At 43.3% G+C, this 22,419-nt stretch overlaps 1 protein-coding gene across 3 annotated transcripts in view; it reads right to left on the bottom strand.

The window, feature by feature from the left end:
• Nucleotides 1-22,419, bottom strand: part of POLR3C (RNA polymerase III subunit C) — a 148,209-nt gene that overhangs the window by 117,888 nt on the left and 7,902 nt on the right. For 2 of the 3 annotated variants that reach the window (XM_085638929.1, XM_085638931.1), the window contains exon 2: nucleotides 4,851-5,019. In XM_085638929.1, coding sequence (XP_085495055.1) covers nucleotides 4,851-4,997 — 147 coding nt within the window. In that variant the 5' untranslated portion in view covers nucleotides 4,998-5,019. Of the gene's footprint in view, nucleotides 1-4,850; nucleotides 5,020-10,541; nucleotides 10,633-22,419 lie in introns of those variants that run through there. The other variant, XM_085638930.1, reaches the window with a different exon arrangement.

Genomic DNA, 22,419 nt, shown 5'->3' with positions numbered 1-22,419 from the left:
CATTAATTTCCTTGATGGAGGTAGGAGCTATAGAGTTTTCTCTCTGCCGTAGGGTTACATAATTCTACCATCCTGATCAGGGTGAGCTGTGCATTGTGTCTTTTGGTTCCCTGGGTGACTCTGGGCTACTGAGGCAATAATGGAGATGGGTTTTGGCAGACGTGAGATATGCAGCAGATGAATTTGGAGCTTTGTACTTTCTACCAGCTGTGGTTATTTGGGGCACTCAGAGAGCCATGGTTTTCAAATTCAGTTCCCACATTTTCCACATATGATCAAGACTGGGAACTGGTTTTACAGAAGTTCTTGGCTGCCCTATAAACTCAAACACTGTTTATGTATGGCTGTCCTGGGCAAAGAGAAAAGCCTCAAAGTAATCGTCAGGAAGAAAGAAATTTAGCAATATTATCTAGGGGAAGAGGCTACTGCTGATGTTGTCGAGTGTCTTTCCTCTGAAGTGATTGGGACATATCATTCATGGTGACCTTCACTGGCGAGTGCCTAATCTTTGTCTAGGTATGCTAGTTCCTATTCTTCAGATATCTCTGGAGCGGCTTCCTGTTGAGGTAGAATGGAAGGTATCTGAACTGGTGGTCATGGTACCTTAGAAACCAACAGACACAGTACCAAAAGCTTGGTTGGTGACTGCTGGCAAGAAGGTGGAAATTTTATACAGAAGTTGTCCATTGTTTATTGCAGCGCAAGGAGCATATTGGGGCTAGATGTACGAAAGTGAGGAATATCGATTTCCTAATTGTGATTCCCTGCAATTTGGAAAACGCTTTTCCTAGTGCATGAATAACTTGAGTTTCCTGAACGATTCGTAATGGGTCGCAAATAGACCTACCTCATTAATTTTAATGAGGTAGGTCGCAATTTGTGACCCACTAGCAATCACAGCCATCACAGGGATGGTGGCCTGCTGGGATCTGCAGATCATCAGGTCTGTGATTGCTCTTAAATAAAGCAATATATATATATTTATTTTTTTATCGCAGCCTGTTTTCCGTAAAGGAAAACGGGATTAATTTAAAAAGAAAAAAAAAAACTTTCAAGTTTCAAGAGTGGGCAGAAAATATATTTTTATCTTTCTCAAAGGGGAAAGGATTCCATTAGGACCCCTTCCCATTTGCATATGGGTAAAATATGAATGTTTTGCAACTGTAATTCAGTAGCAAAACATTCCTCCATCTGTGAGAAAGCAGGGCTTTTTGAAGATGTCCCCACTTTTTTTTTTACCTCATTTGGACTACTAGATGCTGGTTTTCGACTCCGAAAGTGCACTGAAGCCTGCTAACTGGGCCCCAGGACTCTCTCCCCAAAACTGTTATGTTCAATTTGGTAATCCCAAATTGGCAAAGACTCTACCTCCTTATAAGTCCCTAGTTTATAGTACAGGGGGTACCCAGGGAATAGGTGATAAACAAGTCCAGAGGGCTGCAGCACGGTTTTGTGCCACCCTGAGTGACCCAAGTAAACTACTGACAGCAGGCCTACTATTGCAGACTACATGAATAGTGCAAATTGATCAAACTCAAATGCGCCCTCAGTATGTGTGGCACAATCAATACACTTTATGAAATATATGTCAGGCATCCTTAAAGAAGGCCTCCTGAGCCCAGTAGGCAGTATACATTATATTAAAGGTGAGGAAATGGAAATGCAAGCCTATGTCTCTACAGAAGCGTTCCCCATTGGAAACTACTAGAAGTGTTAGCTGTCCATAGGATAACATAAGCTGCCACCCAGGCACACTCGAGATTGGCAACTCCATTATGGTACAGCTGAAATATGTCATGCTTGGTATCAAACAACATGCCTCTACCCCATGACATGAATCTTGTGTCTTGGGTGATGTGGCATTCACCCAGGTGGCTACCTTAGAGGTTGCCCACCTGGTCGCCCCAGCTTCTCTGTGCTCCGGCTGGAGAGCACCTGGGCTTCCTGCGTTTGCTGCTGCAAAGACAGGATTCTGACCTCCTGCCAGGTAGTGTGATCACTTCCAGGAGCCAGGAACAAAGGCCTGGGCAGGAGGGAGGTCACACCTTCCTCCTACCAAGCAGGCAAGTAAAGTGGCACATCAAGGCTGTGAGCTTCAAAGGCTACACCAACTCTGATATGAATCAGGGCTGACTCTCAGTGGAGGAAACAACCCTCCCCCAGGCACATTTGCACCCGGGCAGGTGATAAATTAGTTATTCAATGATGTGTACACCCCAAGAAAGTTAGCCACACCTCCAGGGTGAGCATCCTGGTCTGTACACTAACATTTGATTTCTGCCATGTTTAGGAGAGGCAGACTAAAGGGTTCTGGGTAGAAACGGTGGCCCACATTCTCCGATGTGGTCACCTCAGGGGCGGATTAGATGCAGGGACTAGCTGCCCATTGGCTACTAGCTCCCACACCAATCCCTTACTCCCCTAAATCTAGGATTTAAGGGAGCCCCCCCCCCTGACATCAGAACCTCAGTTCTTAACAACCTGCATCTAAGAGGACAGAAAAGAGACGTGGTTCAGCGACAAATTTGCCCAAAGCAAAAGAGGGATACCCTGCACCTGTGGCAATGCTCTTGCAACGACCTGATCTAGACTCGTCCTAGGCTATCTCTTGGTTCCCATGTAAATCAAAAGAGGGAGTGGAGAGGGAACGTGTCCACGTGGACATGAGGAGTGGACTCAATCTCCCCAACTACAATTCATAAACAAATAGAATCCACCCAAATAAGATAGGCAATAATAGGAAAAAGGTCTGGAGTTGGGTGTGTTTCCTACAATGGTGGGAAGCACGTCGTGTTCTTTAAGTACCCCTCACACACCAAAAGGGCCCTTGGTGTCATGCTTCATCATAGGGGTCTTCGCGTCCCTCTACAGAACGCAGAATGCTACTAACCAGCGGGTACGTGGGAGCACTGATATGATCACTATGTGTGGTGTGCGAGCGTAGTGAGTGGTAGGGTCAGAAGTGAGTGTTAAAAAATACCTGGCATGTGAGGGCTATAAAGAATTTTAATATACCTCCGTGCTGGTATTGTTAAAATAGTGTGGTGGAGGTTTGGTGTATTTAATGTACACAGCCTCCTGTACGTGTCAACATGTTTCGAAGCCAAAAGCTTCTTCTTCAGGACGGGTGCACAGATCCCTACCCTACTCACATGCGACAGTCTAATACCGTCTAAACACAAGTAATATTATGTGTAGAATTTAGCCAAATGTGCCTATTGTGGTTAATCTGGCTGGAACAAGGTAAATGCCTTAAATGTCAATTTGCAAAAATGAAGCCAGTGGCATCATGAGCCTGCGAAAAAAGGACCCCGTGCTTAATTGCACTATGAGTAGTGGTACTACCTGCTACAAACGTCCCTTCCGCGGCTCCGTGGTATCTCTTGGTTCCCCCAGAAGGAGGGACCCCTGTGGAAGCCTGAAGCACTCTGACTCCCCTCGACAAGTACCCTGCAAACTGAAGGTAAAACAAAGCTCCGGATCCGAAGAATTGCTGGCCATGGGGCCCTCTGAGGAATTGCCCAAATTCAGATGGTCTAGTGCATTGTGGGAACTGTAGTCCTGGCTTCCACAAAGTTACAGGCAGCTACCACGCACCCCTGGGTTACCGGATATTGAAGTTACGTTCTGCTCTGCTTACTGCTGCTAAGCTCCGTTGGTCGCCAGTCAATAATCCCTTTACTCGACGCTGCATTAAGAGGGAATTCCATCCGACCTTTGACCGATATCAGTAAACACACTGTTGTTGTCTTTTTCCCCAGCAGCACAGTTTCAGTGGTAAAAGCAGCTCTCCCACGGTTACCGTTCAGCACCCCGGCCAGCCAGTAAAACTCTGCAGCCGGGCTCTACGGACCCGCCTCACCTTTAACCTGTAGGGGTACAACTTAACTCGACCTGCAAGTGACCGATTGTAACAAGTGGTTTTTCATATTGACCGCAATGTTACGTTTTTACTGTATTATTTTGCGTTGATTTTATAGCACTTCTAAATTCTCTAACTCCGGCTGGAAGCATGCTATTCTGTTTGTTTTAGTGTCTAAATTAAGATAAAAATACACAATTTGTATAAATTGGTGTCGGATTTCTCTTGAGTCGTGTCCATTACTTATTGTCAAATTAGGCACTATGAAATGCTTTACACATGTTCCACTAGTAAAGCCTGCTCTTTGCCACACTACCTAGAATGAGCTACGGATTTAATACTGTGACTCCAAGGACCATCTTTGGGTTATTGTGATAGTATTACATGGAGAGTACTAACCCCACACCACATAATACTCCACTTTCTGACAACACCCCATTCAGATTCGGTATTTGAAAGGGATGCTCTAAACACGCCCCTTCCAAATACTGAATCGCAAACAAAAGTTGTCCTCCGGTAATGTTTTACCAAATCGCAATTTGTGTTTTGTACATATGTAAAAGCCTGGCAGAAATGAGAGAAGCATTATATTAATGGCAGTGAGATAGAGGAGGTGCAAAGAGGATGATAATGATTGATTCAACAGTAGTGTCTTTAGTTTTCATAAATGTGAGACTAATGATCTCCGGTATTGCCAAAAGACAGGTTATTTCAAAGTCTGGAGCTACATGCAGAAAGTAATGCTTCATCCAAGCATTCAACGCCAATCATTGGTACGAGATGAATGAAGGCTTCCAGATGGAATAAAGGCCATGTACCAATTTGTGAGGCAGGAGTGATTTTTATTGTGAGCAGTTTTATGAGTAAGAGGTAGGGTTACAAAAAAGGGATATAGAATGATGCTGGAACCAAAGTATAAATCACTGGATAAAGGTAGTCTCCCTTTTAGGACAAGTATCCCGCTTGAACTCAAGGTCATGGCACTCACCTGCCCCAAAGAAGTGGATGTTTCATGTGAAATGACTCTCAGCAGCTGGCTTCCCGTACTCAGAAGGTACGTTCCAACTCTGTCCACTATTTCTCCAAAATGCTCTTGGAGCAAAAGAGAGCACAGCTTAATCTCCGCTTGAGTCATTTCTTTGACACATGAGAAAAACCTGCAAAAAAACAAAATAGTTAAAACACAAGAGATTTTTTAATTGTTAAATATTTTCGAAAACAGCCCAATGGTCCCATTTTGCAGGTTTCTTAGTACCAGCTTCCCAATTTCTAAAGCTAAAAAAAAAAAAAAGCAAAAACTTTTTTTTTTTTTAATACTGAACTTAAGAATAACCCTTTACTTATGTCCAGATGGGTAGCACTCAGCCTGTGTCTGAGCGCCACCTATTTGGACAGAAGTGAAGGGAGATAAAGTGATTTCCTCGAATATCAAACAATATAGCCCAGTAGGGATGAAAAGGGTAGAAGCTAAGTTCTCACAGACAGCAAATTTTGCCAGCAGACCACCTTCTAGCAGGAAGTCTTCGTATTGGGCTCTTCATGACCTGTGCTGCTAGGCCTGCAGTCTACTGATTTTTATTAAATAAAAACAAAAGTTCCATAGGACAGCACAATCCATTTGCAGGGCTAAAAATCGACTAAATTGTGTAGTGATAGAAGGCATGACAAAGAATGTCCATCGTCAATACTGAGCTACTATCATTGAGAGAGTGTCTGTTTCAAGCAATTGTTTCTCTAGGAATGCCTGGATGGTTTGTAGCTTCTTTAGTGTGTCAAGATACGAGCCCTTAATCCAAGCCACCGAACCTCATGTGTGTGCCCCGATTTTGCAGTGAAATACTTTCATAAAGGGTAATATATGGTAAATGCAAGGGATGGAATGAATAGTTTGTACTATATTGGAACGCAGGGATTTTTCATTGTGTTTTTGGGCATCAGCTTGAATAAGCTTCACCCCAAGTATGGGTTTCAATTGGAGTAGCCAGAAACGCATTTTAACTACCACAATTATTCCGAAAGCAGAGTTGCCCTAGGGATTTAAGCAAATTACTCTGTAGGGACAATGATAGCAGCTACTACTGACAACTCACCCTTGATACCTCTGAAACTGTAATTGTGACAAAAGGCCACAGAGGCAATCAATGCAGTGGCAGAAAGGAAAACAAGGCTCCACTAGCCACGTTTATTCGCCAAAATTAGCATTTCTTGTTCTTCCCCTATAATCTAAGCAGCAAACAGGTGCCTATTGAGAGGCTGAGGGAGAGTTAAGTGGTCAATTCTGTAATGTCATTGGGACCAAGGATCTGCAATGCCACTTTCATTAGCCCTGCGATGTAGTGAAATGTCTGCTCCTGTGATGGAGTGATATGCATTCTCCTACTTATTAGTCGTTATTCAGGAGGCAGAAACTACTTTGGGGAATAAGGCGCTGGATCAGCTTAAATTTCACAAGAGGCCTAAGCAACATGGAACATTTCTACACTGTCATGTAGTCACATGCCCTCTATATACGTCCTTGCCTACTGTTAAACCTCCTTGATCGGAATAGTCGCTTCTACCAAAACCGAAATGCAACTTTAGGTAATAGGAAACGTTTAAAATTGCTTAAACAGGGGAAAGAAAGAAATTTGAATATGTTTGGTCATATAAAACCCAATGAGACTCAGCCTGGGGCTAGTTCATGCTTTCCCTGGTGGCAAGCTTTAATTAGGGCTAATATCTACTCTCGCCAAATTGCGTTTTATCTATGGTACAATAACTCAAGCTCCTGAATTGCTGCCAATGCTTGGGATGTTTTCTCACCATTTATCTCAGTAAGCTTGTGAAAATGACTTCCATTGCCTGGTTGAAGCAACTTTAAAATGTAATTGTCACAAAACAAGTGTCATCAATTTCATATCAATTTAAGGTTCTGTTGCTGCTATTTTAACAGATTCTACCAACAAAGCAAAGAACCTGGGACCGGACTAAGAATCTGGCAGATGGGTTATTCCATCTAAAACATTATGGCTAGCCCATCTGCCTTATTACAAGTGCTTTATATCCTATAGCACTTGGAATACAGCGGATAAGCTATCTCGGTCTTGTATTTGATGGAGTAACTCGTCCGTCAAACTCTAAATCAGGCCTTTAATACATAAACTCTAATTGAATAAAGAAATTATTGTCTCAGACCTCAACCAGTCTTAGTAAACATAAATGAAGAAGTGCTTGGGAAAACAGCGTTGAACTTTGAGGTCGAGACTGCTGGTCAATTATAGAGCTACTTCCTCTCCTACTCTTTGCAAAAGTGAAAATATTTGGGAGGAAGTGAACAAGAGCTGACTGCTGGAAGAGCATTTTTCATAAGACACTGTAAAGGTTTTCAGGGCTCAAAAAGTGTTTGGGATTGTAGAGGAGGTAAAGGGGAGTAAAGATGGTGGTCAGATGGAGTTAGTCTTATTTGTCATGTTAGGATCCTATCACCAACTTCAAGTCTAAAATTTGGCACGTAGTGGGAGCATCTGGAGCATGAGAGAGGACTTGGGAAAGGCTGCTGCACAAAATTCACATCTCCTTGGTAAGATATAGTGGGCAAAATCCAAAAGTTGATTCTGATTTTCCCAAGCTGATCGCGGTCATTAAACCCCCCACTTCACTTGCAGTAGTTTAATGTAAATGGGTTCTGAACTCCCAACATACGACAAGCTTGCACTGCTGGGAGGTTGTTGGTCCCTAGTATTCTCATTTATTTTGCTTCAGAGGCTGCACTTCCCACCATTTAACTCAAATTACTTACCCACTTGTTTTTTCCACGCCAGAGGGTTAGCATTTCCGAGTCTTACCTATTTCTTCCTTGTCAGTCCTACATCTTTCGCTCAGGATACCCCTACGTAAGGAGTATATCTCACCATACCGTAGTGTAACTCGCCTATCTATTGTGGTCACACCTTGTGATGTTTAATGTGGTCATGTAATGATGAATAAAGTGTTACATTTCGGTCATGCATGGAATACATAAACACAAAAAGGTTTACAGGCTCTTATCTAAAGTATCCAAAGATATTGAGAGAAGACTCCCCACCCACTAAACTTTCCAACATGCTTCATCGCTGATCTCTCCTCCCCATCTGTGTAGTTAGGTACCGCTCAGAAGGACTCAACCATTTGGTGGGAACTCAAAATAATGTATTTCTGGATATAAGAAAGGCTCCAGGTAATTTATTTAAAATGTCTCAGCTTATACCACATAGACTTCTCCTTTATTTGTGGGGTACCCTGGACATCATTAAGATGAAAATATTAGATTTTTTTTTTAACTAGGTTTCATAAATCCATGTCGACTTTGCCTACATATTCAGCTGTGTCTATTGCACAGTTGGATCATCGGCCTTCCTCATATGATCCCTACTTGAACTGCAATCATTTTCATTGAAGATAGTAGAAGCCTAAGACTCTCAGACTTGTATGGACACATTGCGGGTAATAAGGTGAGATGATAGGTAAAAAACAAAAAACAGGCACCTGACTCTTGAAGAACTTGTGCTGACAGAAAAGTGACCGCATCCATTCCTATGAAGTAAGATAAGCCTTAAGCGATGGTACTTTATTTTGTGTCAATACAGGTATGAGAGTTTTAGGGATTTAGCAGTGAAACAGAGAGAATCACAAGAAAATATGAACAATAAAACCTTATGAAAAATCAGATTATCAACAGTGATTTATTTTTTTTTTTAAATAACAGAGGGTTTTTAGATGTAATGTTATCAGACTGCAGTGTTTAACTTGTAAAATAATAAGTGCGGGTACTCAAAGTATTTCTCCGAAGCCTGTGGAACAGCAATGCAGAATGTTGTGGTTGCTGAAAACCAAGGCTGTTTAGGCTTCATTTCACATCAGGCCTCTTTCATCCACTAACCTACATTTTCTGCCCCTTTGTTTCACTCTTGCAGTTTATTTTTTTATCTCTGCTTTCTCCCGTTGTCACTGTCTTTCTGTTATTCTATCCCTCTATTTCCCCCTTCTCTGCCTTTCTTTTCCTTGTTCGGGTTCAAAGTGTGATGATTAAAACTAAGTGGTAGTCCTCAGACATGAGTGGCGGTGGGCCCCACCTGCAACTACTGGCTTAAATTAAGCACTGTCGGAAAGGTTTACATTTTCTGTTCCACAACTTCATCTAGTCTTTGTAAACAGAAATTTTAAAATAGTCAAATGGGGATATGAGATATTAAACATTGAACTGTCAATCAGCAGTGTTGTCTTTTATATATGCAGCCATCATTTAACCTGTCATTTAAAGTTTAGGCAACATTCAAAGGAATAAAACATTTTACACATTTCTATTAAACTACTTTTTACACTCCCATTGTATAACCTCCAGCAAAAGTGCAAGTATTAAGATATGTCTGGGTGAAGCCAAGTTCTATTCTAGCTCATTGAAGATCAAATCTTTGAATCAAATCTTAAATCGATGGAGAAGAAACTGCCAAACAAAAAATAACCAATCCTCATCTTGCTTGATGTGAGAGATGCTTTTGATGTGTTCAGATTTTACACTACATAATCCCAAAACATTCATCCAAAATGTGTGTGTTCTGGGATTCTATAGCCATACCAATGTTTCCACAAATCCCTGCCTTAAGACGTAAAAAAACATGGAAGTATGTTGTGGTGTATTAACCACAGTCTATGGATGTCCAAAAAAGGAGTGATTTCGAGGAGCTCCTGATGAAAAATGCCAAAATATTCTATAGTAGTATCATGATTAATGAATAAGCAGGGACACACCGAACAATGAGTATAGCATGATCTAACAGAGACATAGAGAAGAGTCTTGTGCTAAGAATGCATGTAAACCCAGACCACATGCAGATCATTAATTCAAAACTACTATTTGGCCTCTGCATCTAATAGAAGAACCAGTTTGGGATTCTTAGTAGAGATTTAAATCTGTGAAGGTGTAAGAAAGTTTTTAATGAAATGAACAAAGTATTTTGGAAAACAAATAATCAAAAAACTGTGGGATAAAAATCAAAATGTTCATTGTTTGAGCAACTTTGCAATGTCTTAAGATATATCATGTACAAAGTATGTTTTCAATACCAAATAATGATTACATATGGATTGTTAGGACTAATATGCATCTTATGGGTTCTATATCAGTTGGTGGCGGATTTAGCATTTGGGAGATGCGCAAGTGTTACGGCCACTGAAGACCAGGCTATAACTCTGTACAGGTTACTGTTCTGATTTGTCTATATTTTACTGTATATTTGTTTTGGTTAGTCCCTATGTTATTACTTGATGCATTTGACTGTTCATGCATCATATGTTTATCAAAAAGCTACCAATGTTGTTTACATTGACAAGGAAGGTAAAATCAAGAGCATACAGAGTGGGATAGTGAGGTTTCTGCTTTTCTGAAATGAATGGATAGAGATGCAGAGGTCAGAAAACTCGGGGAAACCTCACCATTGGGCAACCATTACAATGACTTATATAAAAGAGACACACTGGTGCACATTCTGTACTCTCATAAGCAGAAGCCTCGTAAAACTTTCTGGATACACTGCACATTCATTAGAGTACCTTCAACAGCTCCCACACTCTTAAAGGTAAGGTAAAGGCTAGAGAGAACAGCATGGACGCATCAGGCGTCGAGATAGAAAAGCTTCTAGAAGTCTGGTAGCTAAACACTCACCAAGGCTGCACCAAGACTCGCTAAATCCTCCTGCCCACTGAGCCTTAACGGTTAAAACTGCCAAGCTGCTCTTCAATCCATCATAAAGTAACTGAAGAACAGAGGAAAGGTCAGTCAATAAGAGAAATATTTTGAAGAACGCTAGTTAAGAAAGTTTCCCCAATGTCTAGAATATGATTTTTACAGCAGGGGACTGTCTGGATCTCTGGATGGCTGGAGCACAATGAGCTGCCAGTCCTCTACTCTGTATCCCAAACCTCTCAATCTCCAGACTGAAAAAGAAGACACCCTGGAGGCAGAGAAGAGAAAAGATGGAGAAGAATTTACAATGAAGCAGCCAGAGATGCAGGGCTCGACAAATCTTGAAAATCGTACTTGACCTGCAGGTCTAGTGACTAGAATTTTCTACTCGACCTAACATCACTGTACTCGACCCACAAATTGGTTGCATACACATTTTCTTCAAAACATTTGCAGCGCAGTTGATCTATGACCAGTAATACATGATCACATTTTTTAGCTTAATTACCATTCTCACTGCAATGTTTTGAAAGTTACGAGCATGGCCTTGGATAAACACTCTCATCAGTACTCGGGTACACCACTGAACCTTAAACATACTAGAGTGCGGCCTCAGATAAACACTCTTAGCAGTACTCGGGTACACTACTGTACATTACACATACTAGAGAGCGGCCCCAGGATGAATACTCTTAGCAGAACTCAGGTTCACCGCTGTACCTTAAACATACTAGAGTACGGCTCCGGTGGCTCAGCATCCTGTGATTCCGAGCAAATCACTTAATCTCCTGTGCCTAACAAAAATGAGTGTGTCCTTGTGTAACGTAACTGGTGCTAATGTAATGAACTCCAATACCTTCAAGTCGAATAAGCGCTATATAAATCTGCTAAACAAAAACTCTTAGCAGTACTCGGATACACCGCTGTACCTTAAACATATTATAGTATGGCCCCGGATAAACACTCTTCCCAGTACTCGGTACACTGCTGTACCTTAAACATACTAGAGCACAGACTAGGAAAGGGCAGATCGCACCATGGCTTGGGACAGAAGTAACTGTATGACTGGAACGTTTTTACGGGCTCTTGCATTTGTATTTTATGTCCCAGCTATCAGACGAGGCATGCTGTGTAAGCACAACTAGGGCCACATAAACAAAACTGCCCTGCTTGAACGTGACATGATATCGTCATTCAGGTCGCTGACGTGGGGACCTGTCTGTCAAGCGACGGTGAAGCCTTTCAGTGCGATTTCACACCATAGATTGTGATTACAACCTGCTCATACATCTGTTGCACTTCCTGGTGGGCTCCACGGCCTGGCCTTTCAACTTAATGAAGTCGGCGCCAGCCAGATCCTCCTTGTGAACGGCCGTGCTTCATATACAATTAATAAAAAAATCACTCAGGGAAATAAAAAGATAGGCGTTTAACGTGACTGGTTGTACAATTTGGAGTGGACATATATTTTCGTTTTTGTCCACTTTTCTCCAGCCTCCTTATATTTTTACCTCTTTTATCTTTGCCAACCCACCCATTCACTCCTTCCTTACTATAGATCATATTATGCAGCTAAATATTTTTGTAATTAAAATTACAAAGGGAATCGTGGGGCGCTGTTTACCCTCTGCATCCCGCCGGTGCACCCCCGACTGCACCCGCCTTGTAGAGCTGGGTAATCCAACATCTAAGCTGTGAGAAAATACAAAATTTCCTGCGCTTCCATCTGGCGCCTCGATGGGCACCGCAGGCTGCTTGTTGGCACCTCGCGAGCTACCATTGAATGAGGCACGTGCAGTGAGTGCCCTCTGGCCTCCCTCTATTAGAGTCCATGAATGCTTTGCAGTTTTGAAATCTCAAACTTTTTCATGTGCCTCATCTAGCTGTGGTTCTCGGAGCACTATCAACCTTCTGATCACAGGCAGTTCGCAGTGCTAATGTGATCGCACACGTTAATTATAATTATGTCTAATGCCTAATTTCTAGTCAACTAGGTTTATTTACGTTGCCGGTACGTTTGTGCTTTTCCAGGATAGAAGACTTGAAGTCTGAAACAATAACAAGTGTAACAATAGCCCCTGCTGTGCGTCAATCCCCTTCAAAGCCACTCTCCCCAACAATCGGAGCAAAAACCCCTGACCCGCGGCGGTGTTCCCATCCAAGCGCACCTACCATAGGGTCCCCCGCAGAGATATCGAGCTGTCCTCGGCGGGTGCAGGCTTACATCACGGGCAGAGCTCCACTCTCAGGGCTCCCAGAAACATGGTTAAACACCCAAGGTGCAGGAGGAGAACTTCTGCTTCGCTAGGGCACCAGTGTTGTTCATGGCCTGCCTCCGGTCAAGTGAAGTGGGTACAGGGGTTGGCAAAGACAGTTTACACGCTTCTCCGTCAGTATATCCTGCTGCGGCTCATTGTAATCAGGCAATGAGAAGCGTGTACACCTTACTGTGCGGAGATTAGCTACGATCTGATTGGTTGATTGCAACTAGGCCTCAGCAGACCGAGCCCGCGTGGCAATCGGCCAATCAACACCTTTTCTTTTCCCGCATTCTGTCACGGCAGTTCCTGAACATTTCACCCAGCTGCCGTCTAGAGCCTTCAACTGGCACTGCACTTTAGCACAGCGACAAAGCTCACTCGCCAGGCCGGTCAAGTAGGCCTGAAAACTGTCTCGCCCTGGAAGAAATTGACTCGCATTTGCGAGCGGGCGAGTACATTTTTCGAGCCCTGGAGATGTGTATTGAAACGAAGTTGTGTGTGTTTGGAAAGAAAGAAAAAGATCACATCTGCTCCCCTCCTGAATTCTCAGCAGAAGGTGAGGGATGAGAAGAACCGTAGGAAAGACATGCAGGAGATGCTGAAGAGGCCAGGATTTAGAAGGAGTGTCTATCAACCCAAGATCCTTCAGCAGGAAAACTAGAGAAAATCCCAGAATGCTGTGCGTTCGCTTGTGATGCAAAGGGATCTAGAACGAGTCACTAGAGATCTAAAAAATAAATCTAGGAACAGTCTTCCAAATCTCTCACATATGACTCTAATGAACTCTGAGGTTAGAGACGGACACTGGGAAGATAAGAATATTCAGCTTAATCTGTCTGACAGAGGACTATCAAGGTCCTTGATATTGTAGGAAAGTTATATGGTCACTCCAGCAAAATAATCATCACCCAGAAAGAAGTGTGTGAAGAGAGGTTTATTCCGTCTTCCAAGATACAGGTTCTTCATCATAATAATCATACCACACAACACGTTAACGAGTTAACGACTACCCTGGAACCCCGTTTGAACATAAACCACTCCAATAGCGTGGCAGCCACGAGCGGATAGAAGAAGACGCTTGTGACTGCCATATGCATATGTAACAGATATGTATAGCTTTTAGGGAACGATGATGAAGCTCTGCCCAGGTGCTCAACTTCTTTGCTACCCGGGCGAAAATAGTTGATCATGCCCCCCCCCCCCCATCCCCCATCTATTTGCATTGGCCGTGGTTACTAAAATATCTGCACAAATAGGAACATGCTTATGTTCCAAGAGTGATTTAGTGCGACTCAGTGCTTAAAGAATTGCAGACATTTTCCTCCAATTCGATAACAGCTGGCTTTCCTTGCAAGTACAGCAGCCATGTATTAAAATAACCTGCACAGCTGCATTCCATCCCCTCTTGTTGCCACTGGTCATAACATAACCACCATATGAGAATCTGAATGAAGTGGTAGACTGCTTTTCAAAGATTCTGTCTTTTAACTACCACCGAAGAAGGCTGGCAATTTGAATGTAGGAAAAGACCTCTTTCAAGATGATCACCCCCCCCCCCCCCCTTCATCCTTCCTACTGCCTCCCTAGTCATTTGACTCATTCTGCTGTTTTTTTACTCTGTAGTGCACAGTGTACTACTGATCAGGTCCCAGTGCATGAGCTCCGACTCCCAAAGTAGGTATACCACTAGCATATACCCTGCTGGATCATTTAACTTACTTATAAGTCCCTAGTATATGGAACAAGAAGTACCCAGAGCTAGTAATTTTTGTGTCACATGTGGCCTGCAGCACTTTATTGTACACCACTACAATAACAAGGTGGAAACATGGTTCTAGTCCTGCCACTGCAGCATAGTCAAAAAGAACAGATGACAGACGGAATTCTGAACAAACCAAACATTTACCCCCGTCACAGATATGGGTTAAAGCCATAATTTTTTTGCTTGCCATGCCATTCCATCTTGCACCCAGTCATATGCAAATCAATCCTGACCCTGCTACCCATGGGAACAGTCCAGCACGAACAGCCAGGCCAAGTCCTCCTTGGACCAGAAACAAGCATCCTGGGACTGGCTTCAGGGTATCACCCCTCATCAGCCAGGCTAGCTTAAATCTGGTGGTATAGCGAGCACAGGACCCACGTCTGGGCATACCCTTCTTACTCAGGGTGAGAAAAAAAACCAACAAAAAAAAAAAACAGGTGGACGGAATGTTGAACCAATCAAACATTCACCGCCAGTCACAGATCTGGGTTAAATCTATCGTTTTTTTGCTTGCCATTCCATTCCAGTTTGCACCCAGCCATATGCAAATCAGTTTTGACCCAGCTCCCCATGGGAACAGTCCAGACCAAACTGGCAGCCAGGTCCTCCCTGGACCAGAAACACACAACCTGGGACCGGTTTTGGGGTATTAACCCTCATCAGCCAGGCTAGCTTGAATCTGGTGGCATAGCAAGCACGGGGCCCACGTCTGGCACAGCTTTTCCAATTAGGGCGACAAATGCAAAAAGAACAGATGATGGACGGAATGCTGAACAACTCAAACATTCACCCACAGTCACAGATCTGGGTTAAATCCATAATTTTTTATGCTTGCCTTGCCATTCTAGTTTGCACCCACCCATATGCTAATCAGTCATGGCCCTGTTCCACATGGCGACAGTCCAGCCTGAACTGCCAGGCTAGTGAGCTCTCCCCTCCAACTCAAAATGAAGATGGTATAAACGTGGCACCCCAGACCCACAGGCCTCAAATGACTGCTGGACTGGTAAGAAGATAGAAGAAGGACTGTCCTGCTGCTCTCTGGACTCAGCAAAGAGAGGGTGCACCAATGAAGGACTGTACCTGCTGAACTCAAGGGATAGACAAAGAGGACTGTGCCTGCTATACTCACTCATGGAACAAGAGTTCCATTTATACCTAGAACTGAAAGAAGACTGCCATGCTGCTCTATAGACCCAGCAAAAAGAGAGGCCGCTCTAAAGATTGGATTGCACCTGCTGAACCCGGGGGATTTGTAAAGAGGACTGTACCTGCAGTGCTAACTTGTACCAGGAGAGAAGTGACTGCAAGGGTTAGGTGGGTAGCCCCCTGTTCAGCACCAGGGCCACAAAAGATGAAGGAAGCCTGCATTTGTGAGAGCCTAGGATCACATGCCCGCCGCTGGATGCCGAAGTGCCTGCTGGGAGACCAAGTCCTGGCCAGACCCCACTCTGGGCCTCCAGCAAGAAAGAGACTCATCTGTGGAAAACAACTGAAGTCCATTATAACCGTAGGCCAGATGTCCAGTGGCAACTAGAGCTGCACAGGACTTGACTGGTGCATCGTGGGAGACAGAGTCCTGAGGCTGGAAACGACAGCTGAAGTTTGTGGACCCAGGAACACTCATCGCACCTCTTCCATAGCTCCAGCATCCTTACCATCTTCTATGCATCCTGCACCCCAACATCAGGACCACCTCTTTCCCGGTGAAATCTTCTGAGGACTCTCGGACTGCTGGCCCCGGCAGGTATGTGTCCCCAGACTAAGTGGTCCCAGTGACTGCCCTCCCAACCTATTGTGGCCAGTCCAAGAGTGGATTAGTAGTCACACTAGCCCACTGGCTCAGGAACCACGGTGCAGAATACAAATATTTATTGGAACTTACAAGAATTTACTTACCTTTTAAAAACCATTTATCTGGTTCCCCATAATAGATTTTTGGTTTTTTAGTGCCCAATTTAATATAAAAATACACTATTTTAAACATTTGGTGTTGGATTTTTATTGTGTTGTGTTTCTTACTTACCTGATGTTTTGGTACTTCTAAATGCTTTATACTTGTTTCTTTGATTATCCTAACCACTCTATGCCATAGCTATCCAGGACTAATCTAACCTAACTGGACCTCATAAAGATTGTGTCATTATTATATCCACGGTTCTTGTGGGTGGGACCGCACACACCTATCTGTGTGTAAACTAATTTATCTCTTGCATTCTCTGTATGTAACAATGTGGCGTGCTGGGTAGGAAAGAGGTTGCCAGCCTCTATGTAGACAAAAAGGAGAGTGCAAGTGTAACCATTCACCTGCCCATTCCCGCACAGCCTAGGGTGCAAATACTCTATTTGCTCAAATTAAAAATTCATTTAATCAACACTATTCCAAAGTTCAAAACATACTGTTCTTTTTTATTGTGGATGCTTTAGCATAATCCTCTTATCATAAACATGTATTTAACAAAGTCATCTAGTCATTAGAGACATCATATACATAATATTCACAAAAAACAATATTAATATAAATTATTATATCCACACCACATAATAACCCACTTTCCCACAAGGAACAATCACCAGAATAGTTGTATCTAAGTTCTTGGAAGCCGTATTCCAAAGCTTCAAGAGATAAACCAGAACGTGTAGTTGATGAAGCCTTGCCCAAGAAAGCAGAAACACTCAAAACCAATGTATTCCTGTTTCCTTTAGCATAGACGAGATGGAGCTAGAAGACGGGATAGCAAAGAGGAAAGAGGGAGGCTTAGCCTCTCCACTGGAAGGAACACCATTGCTAAGGGAGTTCTGAAATCGACTCGTAAGAAAGCTCTGTTTTGACATGGAAGAAATTAATACTTTGTCCACAATAAGGAGCATCCAATGATGAACCAGACATTCTTAACCTGTTTTACACCCCTCTAAGCTATCTTCCTTGACAGTGCACGAAGAAGCCAGCTGCCTAGGTAAATTCATTCCAGATTTTCAGATAGAACAGGGCCTCCAACAGAGCAATCATCTTGATCAATACCACTAAGGCAGGTCCAATTCCAAAAGACAATAACTTAAAATGATGATTCCTGGTAACCAAAATCTCGGGAATCACAGATGATTTTGTGCAAAGGAAATCTAAGTAGGTACCCATAACATCCAACATGATTATAAAGGCTCCTTCTCAAACAACGGGAATAATCTTTTGTAGAATCTTCATCGGACTAGAATTTTAAAAATCCCTTTGTTGACTCCTCTTAAATTGATAATCATACTGAACTCTCCGGTCAACTTGGGAACCAAAAAAAGTGATAAAATATACTCCTTTTCCATGCTCCTTGTTTGGAACTGGAGCTTGGCTTCAATCCACCAAGAGGTAATTGCGACGACTTAAGAGTCCTGAGAAAAAAAAAACTTTTACTTTCTCCTCAGGCTGAATTAATGAAACGATTTTACATGTAATGGAACTCTTCCCAAACAAGTTATGGCAAGACATTGCTACTACTTCCTGGTGGATTGAACTTTTTATTTATTGTAGAACGTCCAAATATAAGTAAGAAACAAGGGAGATGGACAATGAGCTATTTTACCCCTAGCGGGTCTTTGTAATATATAGGAATTCTTTTTTCTGTGTCAAACGTTCGCAATTGTCTTTCCCGTGAGATTGAACACTCAGCGAGCATTAGAAAGTGATTAAGAAAACGCTGCATCTGTGCAAGATATATACTGATTTTATGGCTTGCGAGAGCAGCAATCAAGGTGCTACCCTGGAAAAGATTAGTAGAGTGGTATTAGGGCAAGTGTGGCCCACAATGCCAAACCGCACCTAGGTACACTCATGTAGAACATATTAGATTGTGTAGTATTTAGTACAACTGAATGATCTAAAACACCTTCTTTCTTTGAAAAGATAAGCATTGGGCTGGACATTGGAGTGACTGTGTCAGCTGGGTGGTTGCCGGCTTTGCTTGTTTGATGAACACTACCTCCCTGGGAAGCCTGTCAATCCTCACCCTTGCTGCCCTGGGCATCAACTGTGGAATAGTTTGTGCTTGGTAGAGTTAGCAGAGCCATAGTTGGCTGGCTCCAGGACACCAGTGGCAAATGACCCTGTAGTAATGGGGTTGCGTGTCATGCAGAATGTGGATTGTGGAATGTTAGTTATGTTCCCTGTACTTAAGGTGAAGGGTTAAAATGCTGTGGGAATTTGATCTGGCAAAGTACTTGTTTGAACATGTAATACCTGCGCCCTACGAGGTTGGTCCTTCATCACTGCGGAAATTGGCGTTGAGATGAACAATCTCAGGAACCTACGGAATCGCTTTTACAATGAAGGAGGAGTTAAGTTTGTTTCTACCTCCTGTCAAGTTTCAGCTGGTAAATGTTAATGATTCAAATATTTCCAGTGGGGCAATCCAGTCTACTGACATGTAAACGCTGCCTGCTAACTATTTTTTTCGGATTGAGATACTGGGCAAGTGTTTTGAGGCAGTCACGTGCTCCGGCAGTTGAGAGAGACCGCTGGGGGCATACCGCGAGCACAAACCTTGAGCACGTTTCAAATAATAGTCTGGCGTGTGTACATGCCGTGCTGGGGGGACCGCAAGAGCACTAATGCTTAACAGCTGCACATCAAGAAAAGCATGGAGACAAACAAACAGCGTGTTAAGGAAAGCTGTTATAAAAGTGTCGGCCCGTTCGTAAGTGCTTGAGGTCTAAAGGGCATGAACTCAATGTGCGGCCATTTTGTTGTTAAAAAAAACAAAAAACGTGTAAACAAGTACGGAGGTAGCCCGGCTAAAAGAGGTAACAGGAGTTGAAGTACTTTATGCACACTCCTGGCTGAATTTCTACCGGAGTGCATTTTGTGCACTTTCTTTGGCAACAGGAACCTGAAAAATAGTAAGTTTTGAATAACTATATAAGTTGGTTTGCAAACCTTGAATAGTTCCACAATTTTAATTGCAAATAAGGCATGTAGGGTTTTAACATGTCTTTAAATAAGGCTAGTTCAGCAACTGGTAGTTCTGCCTTACATCTTAGTTCTCCTAAATAATATTTGGTGAACCGGAGGTGCAATGGAGTGAATAGAAAGAGAATTTCCTCAACTGTATAACTAAATTGGAGGATTGTAGTGGGACTTTCACACCTGAAAGGAAGAAAATAATTTTAATTCATTGACTGGGCTCAGAGGGTTTGTGCATTTATAGCCAGCTTCAGAAACATGAAAGAAACGCAGGCGATTTGGAGGTTTTCAAATCTGCGTCATTGGATTTGGCCAAACCTTTTTCACCTACAGTATGTGTAGCTGTTATGAGGCATGCTTTTTTCCAGAGAAAACAAGAAAAGTGTAGGACTAATGAATACTATATCTCTGCTTTGAAAAAACTGGCTATCACATGTAGGTTTGGTAACCTGCACGATGAGTTAGTACGCAATCAGATAGTTATGTATGCCAAAAACAATAGTATACAGGAGAGAATATAGATTGAAGGAGAGTCCAGTCTCAAGGATATTATGGCAATAGTGAAGAAAGCCGAACAAGCTGAACGGTGTGCCAAGGCTACCATATCTCCAGAGAAGGAGGAAGGTGGTGGCTCTGTGAATAACATTTTAGACAGCACGCCCAAAAGCATGCAGACAATACAACAGCATGAAGAAAGACAGATGCAAGAGTGATCATACTGTCTCAAACAAGAACCCAAACTTACTGTTCTACCAGTGTGGTAGCAGTTCATACTCAGCAAGATTTGAGAAATATCCAGCTAAATCGGCCAAGTATTTGGAGTGTGGTTTGTTTGGCCATTTTGCCAGAGTGCTTAAAAGGAAAGAAAATAAGTAAAGTAGGAAGGTGTCGTGTGAGGGAGAGTGATGATGATGATGATGATTTCTCATTGGAGGAGAGTGCTGGGTTAAGTACTAAATAGGATTACAAAAAGAAAGTGGTATTGAAAATTTCAAGTGAAGGAGATAATAAAAAAACACGTTGGTTTGGTTTGGGGAAGTATCGTTACAAGTAGCAGCTGATTGAGGGTCACCATACACGATTATCGCAAAGTGTGTCTGGGCGAAACACTTTGTTGCAATCATCGGTTACATTTGAAACCACCTGATGTCGATCCAGAAAGCTATACAGGAAAAAAAATGGATATGGTAGGATTTCGAAATCTGGTATTTAGGTTCAGGAATAGACATGCATTATGCAAGTTGTATGGAGCTAAAGAAGGACCATCCATTCTTGGGTGAAAGGACCAAAGAAAATTAAACATAATTCTGGATCCCACAATTCCAGAGCAGGTACTAGTAGCTTGTGAGGTGGAGGATACAAAGAAATGGGTGTTGGATGCATTACTCCCTCATGAGTACTCCTCGTCCCAGTCCTAACAGAGTAAGGCAGTCCTGACTCCAACAGCCAATCAAAACGCTTTAAACTTTAAAGCAAAAGACACATAAGATTCTCCCACCCACCGCCATACCTGTTTTCTTTTGCTGTCCAACGGCGGTCGGAACGCTGATATGCTCCGTGTCTCCTGTTTACTGCAATTTCTGCGCACTGCCGCACCTGGGTTCTGGTCAGCTGCGCTCCCGCTCCTTGGCCAGAACGCGCTCCCTGCGCATGTGCTGGGCAGCTTTCAGTTGTCTTCTGGCCTCGGGTCGTTCCGGCGCTGGGGTCTTCCAGCAGCATCCGGCTCCCGCCGCCATGGTGCTTTGTTCTGTGTGGCTCAGGAGGGTGGGAGTGAGGGGGACTGCAGGGCTGTCCTTTGTGGTTTCCAAGTCTCGTGTTTCACGGGACTGGATTAATTGGGGTCAGTATTTTATGGGAGTAGCTGGGCACTTCCTGGTGTGTATTGGGCTTCCTGTGTGGTTTGCTCTTCCTGCTTGTGACCATGAGTGATGGGGCTTCCTCTCCGTTGCCTGCAAAATCCTCATCGGAGCAGAATAATGTCCAGGAGTTGCAGGAGGTTGACCTTTTGCAGATTTCCAGAGCTGATTTGCAGGATTTAATTAATTCTGCTGTCCACACTGCGATGCTCGAGCCTGCGGCTAAAAAGTCTAAGGATGATGATGAGTACATGGACAACTCCCCTAAGGAAAAATACGTTCAAGGCAAGGTTTTTTCGGACATGTTGGTCCATATTCTGGAGGTGCTGGGTTTTGACCCTAAGTCCTTATCTGGTGTTGGGTTTTATTCCCAATATAGTTCCTTTGTGGTGGATGACTTGCCCTTTCATGCTGTCCTAAAGGATATTTTGACTAAGGAATGGCTTGAAGTCGACAAGCAGGGAATTCATCGCTTTCTGGGGAAGCCATATCGCCTGGTGGACTTTGACAGCCAGTACCCTCCGGATCATAAAGTCAATTTTCTTTTGTCCTCCATGGCTTCATCTTCCTCTTCGGATGAGGCTTCCCTGGCGGACCCAGTTGAGCAGAAGGTGGAGTCCGCTCTCAAGCGTTCTTATGCTGCTTCTCATTTTGGGGTGCGTGCTAGCACTTATTCAGCTTATGCTTCGCAGGTGCTTCTCAAGGATTTTGAGAAATTGTTTGACTGTTTACAGGATCAAGTGGACCCTGCTCCTGTCTTGGCGCAGATTGAGGTCTTCGCTCAGTTCCTCTCTGATGTGACTTTTGATTTTTTGTGGGCCTTCCCCTCAGTTGCCGGGGCGGCAGTGGTTGGTAAGAGGTCTCTCTGGACCAAGCCTTGGCATCTTGATGCTGCTCAGAAGGCCTTGGTCCATAAGCTGCCTTTTGAGGGTCCACGTCTCTTTGGGGACGATTTGAACACAATGGTGCAGCGTTCTGCTGAGGAGAAGATGTTAAAACCTTTTCAGCCTGTGCCAAAGAAGAAATC

This window comes from Triturus cristatus, chromosome 12 (genome assembly GCF_964204655.1).
Source record: "Triturus cristatus chromosome 12, aTriCri1.1, whole genome shotgun sequence".
Taxonomy (NCBI): domain Eukaryota; kingdom Metazoa; phylum Chordata; class Amphibia; order Caudata; family Salamandridae; genus Triturus; species Triturus cristatus.
The sequence above is the reverse complement of the archived record's forward strand: the minus strand, read 5'-3'. Positions and strand labels throughout refer to the sequence as shown.